This window comes from Miniopterus schreibersii (assembly GCF_964146895.1).
Source record: "Miniopterus schreibersii genome assembly, chromosome: 4".
NCBI lineage: Eukaryota > Metazoa > Chordata > Mammalia > Chiroptera > Miniopteridae > Miniopterus > Miniopterus schreibersii.
The window spans coordinates 94,230,693-94,243,256 of NC_138105.1; the positions used below are offsets into that span (position 1 = coordinate 94,230,693).

The window sequence follows — 12,564 nt, forward strand, 5'->3', positions numbered from 1 at the left end:
TGGAGAGTGTGCTGGGGAAGCAGGGAGCCCAGGAGATTAATAGCCCAGGGTTTTAAATATTAAGGCCTATATTTATACAGCTCCTCCGCAGGAGCGCTGCCAAGGGGCGGGAAGAGAAGGTGCGGAGGCTGCCTCATTAGGCCGGGGCTGCTCCTGGAACTGTACCAGCAGAAGAGCTTGTTTGGTTTGGCTTTCCAGGGAGATGGGAAGTTGGCTTCCTGAGAGCTGAGGGTGAAGCCTACCAATGCCACTGCTTCGCTGGGATGTTTATTTTTAACATAAAAAGAGTCAGCAGGCACTTAACCTCTTTAATGTACGCCTCCTCCCCCAGGGAAACGGATGCACCAGCCTGGAGGGGAAGCGAACAGCCAGCCCTTGCGCATTTCCACCTGCCTCTCTCATCCCTCTGAGGGGGCCGGAGAGTAAGCACAGTGAAGAAGCATCATCTTGATTACTGGGCTGTAATAAATGATTTCTTAGCCTGGAAGAGGGAAAGGCGTCTCCCTCCCAGATTCTTCCTATCTATGACGGCAATGGATGGGCCATTTCTGAATCCTACTGGCCCCCCTTCAGAGCGCCCAGGCCTGGGTGACTCACAGAGCAGTGCTCAAGGGGCCGTAGGATGGGGAAGGGTGGTGTGGATGGTGTTGCCAGTGGTGGGGCTGAGGGCCACGGTGCTCTCAGTGGTTGCCGGGGTAGGGAAGGGACAGAAGGTCTGGGGCCACCAGGTGTTCAGAGGATGCAGTGGTGGCAGTGATGTCGGTTATGGTGGTCGCGGGATGTTGGGGATAATCATGGGCAAGTGATACAGCTGGAGGATAAGAACCTTCTTATCTCACTTAGAAAGAGTGGAAAGTTCTTACCATAGTCCAAGGATCCATGGGATCTAGGCCTCACCCACCTCTCCAACACCATCCCCACCACTTCCTTCCTCACTCACTGCCCATGCACACTCCCCATGCACACTCCCCTTGCACACTCCCCTTGCACACACCCCCATGCACACTCCTCATGCACACTCCCCATGCACACTCCTCATGCACACTCCCCATGCACACTCCCCCATGCACACTCCCCTTGCACACACCCCCATGCACACTCCCCCTGCACACACCCCCATGCACACTCCCCCTGCACACTTCCCCTGCACACACCCCCATGCACACTCCCCCTGCACACTCCCCCTGCACACACCCCCATGCACACTCCCCCTGCACACTCCCCCTGCACACACCCCCATGCACACTCCCCATGCACACTCCCCATGCACACTCCCCCTGCACACACCCCCATGCACACTCCCCATGCACATACCCCTATGCACACTCCCCCTGCACACCCCCCCATGCACACTCCCCATGCACACACCCCATGCACACTCCCCATGCACACACCCCATGCACATTCCCCATGCACACTCCCCCTGCACATACCCCTATGCACACACCCCCTGCACACTCCCCTTGCACACACTCCCATGAACACATATCCATGCACACACACCCATGCATGCACATTCCCCACTCACACTCCTCACTCACGAACACCCATGCGCAGTCCCCATGCACACTGCCCACGGCCTTCACATGTCCTTCCCTCCGAGCTTGTCATGACTCACTTCCTTTACTCAGGTCACCTGCACACAGAGGCCTTCACGGGCAAACCTTCCTGAAGCCCACCCACCATCACTCCCCATCCCCTCCCCTCCCTGTGTTACTTTCTAGTGCTTAGCAATTTCTAGGGCTCGTCAAGTTAATTTCTGTGTTCTCCCGCTCGGATATGTAAGCTCCTTGACAGCGACTTTATCTTAGTTCACCGGGCTGTCCACAGACCCTAGCACAGCTCCTTATACACAGCGGACGTTCTCGAAGTGTTTGCTGAATGACTGCGCGTGGTTTAGCAATGCTGGTGACAGTGCTACAGAATAACAGGCCACTGTCACCTCTCCACTGAAGCTCCCACCACAGGGCCACGTCTCCAAAGCCAGGGAGCGATAGAAAAGGTGATATGGGGGGTTTCAGGCCAACGGAGCCCCACCTCCCGCCCAGACCATTTCACTTGCTTCAGCTGGAGAGGCCCTTACCTGTCCCACCAGGTGTATGGGTGTCAAAGCCCTTACACCTTGCCGTCTGAATGCAACACCTCTGACCGTACCCCCCACTTAGGAGAACATTCCAGGTCTGACACTGAACCGTCCCAGAGGCGTATGATCCGGAGGAATGCCGTACAGCCAGCCTGTGACTGAGCAGGCCGCCCACCACACATGACATGCTACCCCCAGACCGAACACACGTGGGCTCGCTTCTCCCGGGGGAAACTCACATTCGCTTCAGCTTCTTGTACGGGGTGAAGGCTCCGGCCGGGATGGACTTGATGGAGTTCTGCTCCAGGCGTCTGGGAAACAGAGCAGAGAGAGTCAGTTAACCACCCGCCCATCACCCGGTGGTTGCTGAGGGCCTGGAGGGCGGGACGGCCTCTCGCACCCCGCGGCACACGTTCTGTGTGAAGGAGGCCAGGAAACACCGCGTACAAGCCAGAGGCTCGTGATCTGATGCACGGAGCACCCTGCCCAGGGTCCAGCTCCCCCGGAGGAGCTGGAAGAGAGAGGTGAGCTCTCCTTGAGGGTCCCGGTCCTCCTTATTGTAAGCGGGCTTAGGAAGCAGCCAGCTCCTTCGGAAAAGCTACGGGAAGTAACTGAAGAGAGTGCTGGAAACGTCAAGGGACAGAGAAGAGGGGTGGGCCGCGGGCGGCGATGTTTACACGGAGGCCTGTTCCTGCTCGGGTCAGGCTCGGCCACACTGCTGCTGGGGCCCTGCACCGGCAGGCGCGGCAATGCTGACTTTGTGTCTGGGCTTTGCTTTCCCTTTTCTTTATTTAATTTTTTTTTTTTAACTCTCATCTGAGGATATTTTTTCCGTTGCTTTTCAGAGAAGTGGAAGGGAGAGAGAGGGCGAGAGAGAGAAACATCGATGGGAAAGAGACACATTGATTGGTTGCCTCCTGCATGCGCCCCGACTGGGGCTGGGGATCGAGCCTGCAACCGAGGTACATGCCCTTGACCGGAATCGAACCCGGGATCCTTCAGTCCACGGGCTGATGCTCTAACCACTGAGCAAAACAGGCCAGGGCTTCTTTTCCGTTTTGAGGAGTAACTGACACACGACATTATATTAGTTTCAGGTGTACGGCATAATGACTCGATATTTATCTCTGGGGCTGTTCCAATACGGTGGGGAAAGAGCCCCCCCATCTTTAGCCCCCAGCCTGACATCCATCAGACTGGCTTCCTGACATCCTGAAGGCCCCGGGGACCCGACCGGACCACTCAGACCCTGGGCTGCTGCTCGACCTAGGGCTTTAACATCTTGCGGGCTCTCCTGAAATGCTTCCTCTCCTGTTACTCTGAGAAGACAAGAGCTGCTGCAGGCCCGGGGCCCAGAGCCTCTGTGGAAGAGAAGGGGCCACAGGGAGCGAGCAAGCACTTCCATTCTTCATTCTTTCGTCTCTCAAATGACTTCCTGTCACCAGGAACAGGTGCGGCGGGGAAGAGGCCTGGGCGGGAGGCAGGCTCTCTATTAGAGGTGATGAATGATGCCCCCGCCCAGGCTGGGGACTCAGCATCCCCCCCTCATCCATCTCCCTTGTCTCCGAGGTGCGGATCGTTTCATCACCTCCTTACTGGGCACGGATGCTCCCCAAACCCTCAGCTGGGAAGACACACAAAAAGGGTGTGCGTGGGGAGGGACGTGGCGGGGGAGCAGGAGGAAGCAACGGGAGGAACCGGCTCCCGCCGAGGCCGCGTCCTGTCCCGTGGCTGCGTGTTCCTGGCTGGGATGAACCTATTCGTCTGGAAGAGTAATCCCCGCTGCGGGGTGGGGGAGACAGTAGTATTAATTTGTGCCTCTGCGATCGCGTCTTCATCGGCGCAACGGCGTATTTGTTACTGGGACGGCTAATGGAGCAGTTTGCCAGCAATTTTCCCATTTCAAACAACATCTCAGCTGCTAATGTGGAAGGGTTTGTCAGGCCGGCCCATAACACAGACAAATCACTCGCCAGGCCGGGGGAGGGGGAGCCGGGGAGCAAGGGGGGAGGAGAGGGGGAGCATCGGGACAGATCGTTCTCGGCTGCAGGATGAAGGGCCTGACCGGGGAGACCGCCACGGTCTGCCGAGAAAGCCTCTGGCCCGCCGGAGGGGGCGGGGAGCGTGCGCTGCTGGGCACGCGGGCGCAGGCTGGCTGGACGGGGCCTGGCTGGCTCCCGGTGAGCCACAGGGTGCTGGATGCAGCCGCCCAGCCGGGCCGCAGACTCGGGCAGGCGGCTTGACTGAGAAGTTCCAAGGACACTCGTGTTTTCCAGATAAGCAGAGTTCAGCAGGGATTCCTCGGCAGAGGCAGCCGCTCTGTGGGTCTCTGGGGCCGCCAGTCAGGTGGAAAATGCTCTCCAGGAATCCTGTGATTCACCTGCCACTGCGGCCAGGGAGCTCGGCGGGATGACGCCTCTGGGGGCAGCCACGGCCTGTTCGCGATGGCAACCCCCTCAGCTTTGCCAGAGGACCCACTGCCCCTGGCTGCGGGCCCAGAGCCCGTGCCAGTCAGGTGGGCGCTGGGCGTGAGGGCAGCTGGCTGTCCCTGGCTTCCTAACCAGTTAACCTCCGCTTTGGGGAAGGTGTGAGGCTGAGGGAGGGATGAGTCAGAGAGCAGGAGGGATGCCTGGCCCCCGGGGGTTGATCACCTGGCGATTTAACCCAGCTCAAGCCCGTCCATCACAGAACCGAGGTCTGCTGCTACCCCCAGGAGGGGCTGTTATTGATGGAGTCGCGTTGATTTATGTCCATTGTCTCTTCCCACCCCGGCACTTCCGAGGCAAGCGGCCCCATTTTGTGAATGAAGGAAATAAAACCTGGAGGGAACAAACAGTCTGTCCGGAGTGACAGAGCTGGCGGGTGGCAGAACGGCCACCTCTGCTCCTACCCACCGATCGCCCTGCCGTGACAGGAAGGGGAAACTGAGGCCCAGAGGCTGAAGCGGCTTTCCCAAAGTCACCGAAAAGTCTAAGGGGCTAAGACCCCAACCCCCCTTCTGAGACGTCACAGGGCCTCTGCAGAAGCAGGTATCTGGTATAACGTGTGCAGAGAGAGGGCAAAGGTGTGCGTTTGGAACAAAGAACAAAGAATTCCGACCTGAGCCTGCTAACCCTGCAGGGACACTGCTGCACGTCCTGTGCTCTCAAGACTCACTCCGGGGAGGGTCTTTTCTCTGCCGTTTCCCTGCTCCTCGAGCTGCTGTGGGCACTGGCCGGACACCCAGCCCCAGGGAGATGCCATGGCCATGAGACGTCCGCTAACCTCACCCCGGGGGCGTCAGAGTGTGTCTGGGGGCGGGGGGTGGGTAGCTGTGAATTGTCAGCGACTTTAAACGTGAAGTAAAGGCCAGAGCAGCAGCAATCACAGCAGTAAGAGCTCCTGTGCATCCGGTTCTTGGAAGAGGCACGAGGCTTGTCTAACAACGTTTGACCTCTAGGAGGCAGATCCTGTGCGCTATGGCCGCCCCCACGTTAAACACGAGGAACCAGGCGCAGAGGTGGGAGGTCACCTGGCCAGAGTCGCAGAGCCAGGGAGAGCCACGGCCGGGACTCACACTCAGTTTCATCGCCGGCTGTGCTGGGCACCCTCGGAACTGGGGCGTCTCCATTCTTTCAGTCACAACCGCCCTCCTCACTCATCCTCGGCGGGACGGCCCCTCCACCAAGGGGGTGAGGCTGGCGCGTGTGCCCTCACAGGCCTCCGTGCAGCAGGCACCCCCGGTGGCTGTCACACGGCGCCCAGTCCCACCGCCTGGAACAAGCACGCAGAACTCCACACTCCCACCGACAGACACTCAGGGTGGAGACAAAAGCAGCATTAACACCAGCAGAACCGGGCACGCTCGGGGACGTGCCTGAAGCCAGGACTGTTCTAGGTCTCCCTTAACGGGCACGCATCCTCCAGGCTGCCGGCTGATCTAACAGAACCAGCATAAAGACGAACACCCAAGCCAAGCTTCTGAGCATCCTCGGCACCAGTAAAAACACCGGGAACACCTGACGGGCGTCTCGGCGATTTGCCTTCTGTATTGATTTGCCCTAGTTACTTGGTGCTTCCTTAATGGTCTGTTGCATGCAAACACAATATATTTCTGGCAACATGTAAGTCGGCACGGTGCCAGGGAGACTGGCAGGGGCTGCGAGTCCCCTGGCAGAGAAGCTCTGGGGCTGGCCTGGGCTATGGCGCTGATGGGGTCGAGGCGGCGCTAAAGACGAACGCCTACCATTCACGGAGGCCTTTTTCGGTCACACTCAGGGCCCGTCACACCCTGGCTCATTTTATTCCTTCAACAGCCCTACAAGGCACGTGGTATTAGCATACCCATTTTATGGATGAAGAAATCGTGGTACAAAGAGGCCCATTTGCCTGATGCCAGGCTGCTAGTAAATGGCAGAGCCGGTACTTGAACCTATTGGTCTGAGGCAAATGCCTGTGTTCTTAACCCCTGGGCTCGACTGCCTCCCCCAGAAGTCACCTTCGTGAGAGTTTGCAAAGATTCTTAAGTCCTTCCCATCTCTCTCAGTCTTCCCGTGACTTGGGAACTCCTGTTCGGATGTCCAGACCCTGTGGAAGGAAGGCAGGCCCATGCCGATCCTTCCCCAAAGCCATCCGGGGCCATTAGGTCAGAGGAAAGAGAACGTCGCAGAGCCCGGAGGCTCAGCCCCTGACGCTTCCCTGTGCTGGGACAGGGCTGAGGGGGGCTTCCCGTCCAGGCCACATTCCTGGCCTCTCCCTTTCTTGACCTTTGCCCCTGGCAGACCTCAGAACGGCGGTGAGCCCTGGACATCCCCCGAGTCTGTAAGACTCGCTGACGGCAGAGATGAGGAACGGAGGCGTATGTGACCGAGCCGTTGCTGGGCTGCCTCGCGGAACGCCCGGCGTCACCTACAGGGGACAGGGGTGCGGACGCGGGGCCAAGGCTGCTCTCGCGTGCACGTGCTCAGACGCCGCCGACAGGGGGCTTTTTCTTCATCTCAGAAAAAGTGAAGAATAAACGGAATGGGAGCCTGAGCCTAATCATTCTCTCGCGTCAGCTATGTGTACCTGTGCTCACGTGTTTTCTTTTCAGATTCCATTTAGATTCCAAACATTGCACTGCTTTCTGTACGTTACGTTATCTAATCTTCATGGGAAAGATCTAGTTTTCACAGGGGGAACTGGGTGGCGCAGGAGATGCTAAAGAAAGGTGCCCCACGTGAGAGGCGGGACCGGGGTTCCCACCGGGATGATTTACCCCCAGGCTCTGTTATTAATTACTCTGCTGGGCACCTGCCGCCACCCCACCCCGCCCCTCCCTCCACCCGGCGGCCTGCAGAAACCTGCAGCTCTCGGAACGTCTTTGGATCACCGATGTCGGGGGGCCCCAGAGCCCTTCGGCCCGTTTGCTCTGCTGGCTGCTCTCTGGGTTCTGATTTTCAGTTCTCTCTCTCTCTCAAATCCCCTGCTGACCAGTATAATGGGTGGTGGCTGGGGGGGGGGGGGATATTTGCTTCTGCTAAGCGGCTGTCTCCCCACCCCAGATCAACAACAGGGTTGAGGTGCGGCTGGGTGAAAAGCGGGGTGACTTTCCCCCTAGATGCTTTCATTTTGACTTGGCCCTTAAGCCCATCCCAGCCGGTCTCCACCGCATACACCCACCTGCCCTGGCGGGGGGCGCGAGACAGTGGCTGACCCTGTGTGGGGTATGGAGCGAACATGGAAGAAGGCGGGACAGAGACTGAGATGGGGCTTCAAGGACAGATGGTCCCTCTGCAGCCTCGAGGGCCCGGGGGGGGGGGGACTGAAGATGACAGAAGAGAGGAACATGGGGGCCTCTGGCTCTTCCCAGAACCCATCCCTGCTGGAGGCTGGAGCTGGTTCAGAGAAACGCTGAGGAGCGGCGGGAACAGTCCCGCGGATGGGAGCTCGGTTTCGAGGAAAATCTGCGGCGAGCCGTCTCACCGTGGGTTATCGGGAAGAAAGCTATTTTTAGAGGAACTGGCTCTGCCGTGTGGGGAGACCAGAACATGCTCCTCTGAGCTGCTCTGGCTTTGAAAAGAATCTGAAAGAGCCTGCCAGATTGCTTTGCATGAGCGATAGCCTCCCCCCACCCCAAATGTGGGGGAGCGCAGAACCCTCCCGAGTTCAGGGCATCACCACTAGCTGCGAACTGCGCGTAGGGAGTATGGAGTCTGACTTGGCGCCGCGCATCCCCAGGGAGGAAGGAGAAATGCGGGTTGAATGGGTGGCTATCAACAGGAGGCGGGACGCTTGATAGAAAAAGTCACATTCGGCTGACTGGCTTGATAAGGCAGACACTTCCTACCCATCCTGGGGTGCAGCCTGCAGTCTCACTCGTTGCGCCCCTTTCCCTCACCTGCCAGCCTCCCCCATCTGCTGGTCTCCTCGCACTGCAGAGACGATGCATTTCAGCGGCTTGAAAGACTTTTGAGCCAACACACAGGTCCCCGGGCACGGGCTTGGCTGCCTTTAGGAACAAGCCGGTTTTCCCCTCGGAGCCCTCTCTCCAGGACCCCGTAACCACAGTCTCTGCCTTTGATGTCTCAACTGCATCTCATCACAGGAGGATGGGGCAGGCGCAGCCCGGGAAGCGGGGCGGCCTGTCTGGGGGGCCCTGGGCGCCCCGAGGCAGGGCAGCCTCACTGGCATGTCCGCGTATATTTGCATGGAGATGAGCTACTGCCAGGCTCAGTTCATCATGCAAGTGGCCAGTCCAGCTCTTGAACCTATTCTCTCCACCTTAACCTTCAAAGAACTGACCCGGCTTATGGAGGGACTTCTTGTGCGGTAGCTCCAGCACCTATGATATGGTTTCTAACCCCTCACCATGCCTCCTAAAAGTAGCAGTAAAGTAACGGCGATTGTTGCCAACGCAGTTTAGCTCATGGGCCAGACCCGGTGCTCAGCATTTCACAGCATCCACTCACGTATCATTAAGAAGGTGCCGTTAGTTAGCCTCTGCATTTTTTCAGTTGAGAAAACCAAGACCCAGAAAGGTTATTTGCCAACGGCTAAAAGTCAGGGTTGCAGACAGAGCGTGGGTTTCCCTGAATCCACGGTCTACGCTCTTAAGAACCTGGCTGTTGTTTGTGGTGGCTTATTTTTAGAAACACTTTTGCTAGGTTGGTCATTCCCGGAGTTTTGGATTTCATAGGCTAGGTGATTAAAGACCTTGTATTTTGCCAATTAAGGCAATCTCTCTCTGTGTGCCACATATAATACATATTTATATAGAAATATGTGCTTATAATTATATAATTATACATATAATTAAACATATTTAACACACACATACACGCTCACACATATTCTGCTTTCAATGGCCATAATTTTATAAAATAAAGGGTGTTTTTAATAGCAACAATAACAGAATAAGGATGTCTAGGAATTTAAAATAAAGTACCCTCCTTTAAATTGAATATTTTTGCTCAATTGAAAAACATCATGTTGGTCTTGTTTTTCTCACTGTACCCCAACTCAGAAAAAAATCAGCAATAATCAGGAAGCCTTTTGGAAGTCACTACTCTAGCTTGCAAATCTCCCCTTTAAAATTGGACGTAAGCTCGACAGCCCAGGTATGGCCTGGTCTGCATCACCCTGCCTCCCACGTGGACACCTGCAGTGTCTCTCCGACACCTGAGCTGTGTGCCCCCGAGGTTTAGAGATGAGGGGCAGGAGAGGATGGTGGCAGCTCGGAGCTCCTGAGTCGGGGTGGGCAGGGGTCAATGGTTATGGCTTGACCGCCTAGGCTGGCCTCTTCCATCGGGCTGTGGTTTGAGACCTGGCCAAGGGAAAATCTGTGCCTGCCAAAGGGAAGACCTGGCAGATGGTGGGGAGAGAGGAGTGATCTATGGGAATCTGAAATGACATGACCGTTGGCAGGAATCCTGTCCTGAACATCCACCCACCTTGGGAAGGCCAGGGCCCACCCCGGCATGACAGACAGGGCAGGGGGAGGGCTCTTAGAGAGAACAGCAAAGGGCTGGCTGGGTGGACAGAGGAGGGGGGCTGGGAAGAGCAGTAGAAAGACCATGGGTGGGGTGGGGAGAGAAGGGGGAGAGGAATCGAGAGGGAGAAAGAGCGAAGGGGAAGGAGTGCGGAAAGAGAAGCGGGTAAGGGCAAGAATGGGCAGGGCGGGTGAGCAGAGGCGGCGAGGCCTACGGGCATTCCACGAAGGGGGGCTCTTCAGGGCTAGCGCCATGGGCCACAGGCGCGAAGGAGGGTCATGGTAAACACGAAGGGGACTCGTCGCCGATTCTTGCTGAAAGGAGGCCAGCAGGACGGGGCGAAGGTGGTTGAAGGCCACAGAAGGCGTGGATGTCAGGTCAAAGGGACACTTTGCTAACTAGCTCCTGACTACGGGAAGGGTGTGGAGGCATGGCCTGCACCCACGGGGGCTGGGAGAGAAAGTGTTAAAGGGAATCAGAGAAAAGCTGCCAAAGCAGATGGGGAAAGAAGAAACGAAAGCTCCACTGTTGTAAGTCATAGATTTCTTTTCATCCCAATCAGGGTGAAGCCAAACTCCTTAAAATGCCCACCTCCCCCCGATCTGTCCCGTCTTACCCTCTGACCTCATCCCCTAACAGTCTCCCTTGTGTTTACTCCGCGCTGGCCTTCTGGTTCCCCAGGCACCCTCCTACCTCAGGGCCTTTGCGCCTGCTGCTCTCTCCTGGCTACACTCTTCCTCCAGACAGTCGCCTGTTTTTTCTGTCTCATGTACTTCAAATCCTTTCCTCGCTTTACTGTCCTCTATAGAACCTGTCATCTTCTAGTACGTTATCTGATTTACTTTGCTTTGTTTATTGTTTTTAACTCTAGAGTGTGAGCACCATAAAAGCAGAAATCCTGTCTACTGGTTGATGCTCCCCAAGCACAGAACAATGACTGGAACACAGTGAGCTCACGCTAGATGGCTGTTACACGAACGCATGAACGAGAGTCATCTCTTGGACTGTGTTGGGAGCACAGGGCATGCGAGGGGGAGGGCGGGGAGGTGATGAAGCAGCCAGGCGAGGGAAACGTGTGCCTTTTATTTCGAGGGATTTTCTCTAATGATGTTTTCAGGTGGAGGGTTTTTGACTAACCGTGTTTTTAATAAAGCCACCTAAAGGTGAATGCAGAAAGCGAAAACAATTATTGTCACGTCAAGAGTGATCTCGGGGCCAGTGCTGACTGACCCTCTACTCAATCCAGAATGAGACTCGGGCCGTTTTCTCAGGCGTGAGGGAGGAGAGGACAAGACTGAGCTCCGTGGGCAAACGCATTCGCCTAGAAATTTGGACATCAGTGCACACACACAAACACGCACAATCTTGTCTCCGCCTGAAGATCAGTCTGGAGGGCGATAATCTGATTTGAAATGACCAAGAGCTCAGATAAGGGCGGCTATAAAATCAGTTCATCATTCGCATGCTCCCCACAACCACCACCTTCCAGAGCACTTGCCCGTGAGCCGAGGGCTGTATTAAGTCCTTACACTCAGTATGTCATTCAGTTTTCACAGTGACCCTTTGAGAATACTACGATGACCACATTGTTATAAATAAGAACACTAAAGATGAAAAAAGAGGAATTATTTTTCCCGAAGTCACCCCGCTACTAAACGGTGGAGCCAAGATTTAATCACAGGGTGACTCCAGGACAGGGACAGGCAAAAATTCCATTATAAAGGACCAGTTAGGACATTAGGCTGCTGGGGCATAAGCTCCTTTGTCATAGCGACTCACTCCTGCCTTCCTAGATCAGCCATAGACGATTTGTAAACAAATGAGTGCGGCTGTGTCCCAATACACTTTATTTACACAAACAGGCGGTGGGCATATTAGGCCCATGGGCCATAGTTTACTGACTGTGCTCTGGAGTCTACGCTCTTGGCCACTGGGCTCTCACTCCTGGGAAAGCCTGGAAGGATAGCACAGAGACTCCCGAGTGTTTTTAACAGTCAGCTCCACTCGCTGGAGAATTGGCTGTGACAGGGGGTGGCAGACAGGGCACTTACATTTCGACGATGCCCTCTGGCAAGTTGGCGGGGATCTCCGTCAGGCCCTTCCCCCGACAGTCCACGATGTTATTGCTGCAAGTGCAGGCCGAAGGGCAGGAGATGGAGTTGGCATTGCAGGTTGGAGGCTCCGAGTGGGGGCCTGCGGGGCCAGAACACAACGGTCAGCTCATGTCAGCGTCAGGAGCCGCCCGGGCCCCTGCGCCCCTTCGCCAGCTCCCCAACGAGGCGGCATCCCCTGATGAGGTACCTGAAAATCATCGCTGGCCGACACTGCCCTCATCTCGGAGGCACAGCTGCCACTGGCTACAGAGTCAGCCAAGAGGAGAGATTCTGACCTTGACCTGACTATTTCTGGATTGTTCCACCTGCTGTCAGCCCATCATCCCAGTCGTTTAGAGAAAGAGTTGCTCCCTGAGTTAGTCACGCATGGAAATATGCAGAGAGCTGACACTGGGACTGCTGTCTCAGGCACCCAATG

The 12,564-nt window shown here is 56.3% G+C and overlaps 1 protein-coding gene across 1 annotated transcript in view; it reads right to left on the minus strand.

Annotated features, from left to right (window-relative positions):
* The window catches only part of SLIT3 (slit guidance ligand 3), a 528,596-nt gene that overhangs the window by 95,350 nt on the left and 420,682 nt on the right, over positions 1–12,564 (minus strand). Inside the window, exons 9-10 of the mRNA XM_081135280.1 lie at positions 12,084–12,225; positions 2,323–2,394 (exon numbers count right to left, since the gene is read on the minus strand). Of these exons, the coding sequence (XP_080991406.1) occupies positions 2,323–2,394; positions 12,084–12,225 (214 nt within the window). The remainder of the gene's footprint in view (positions 1–2,322; positions 2,395–12,083; positions 12,226–12,564) is intronic.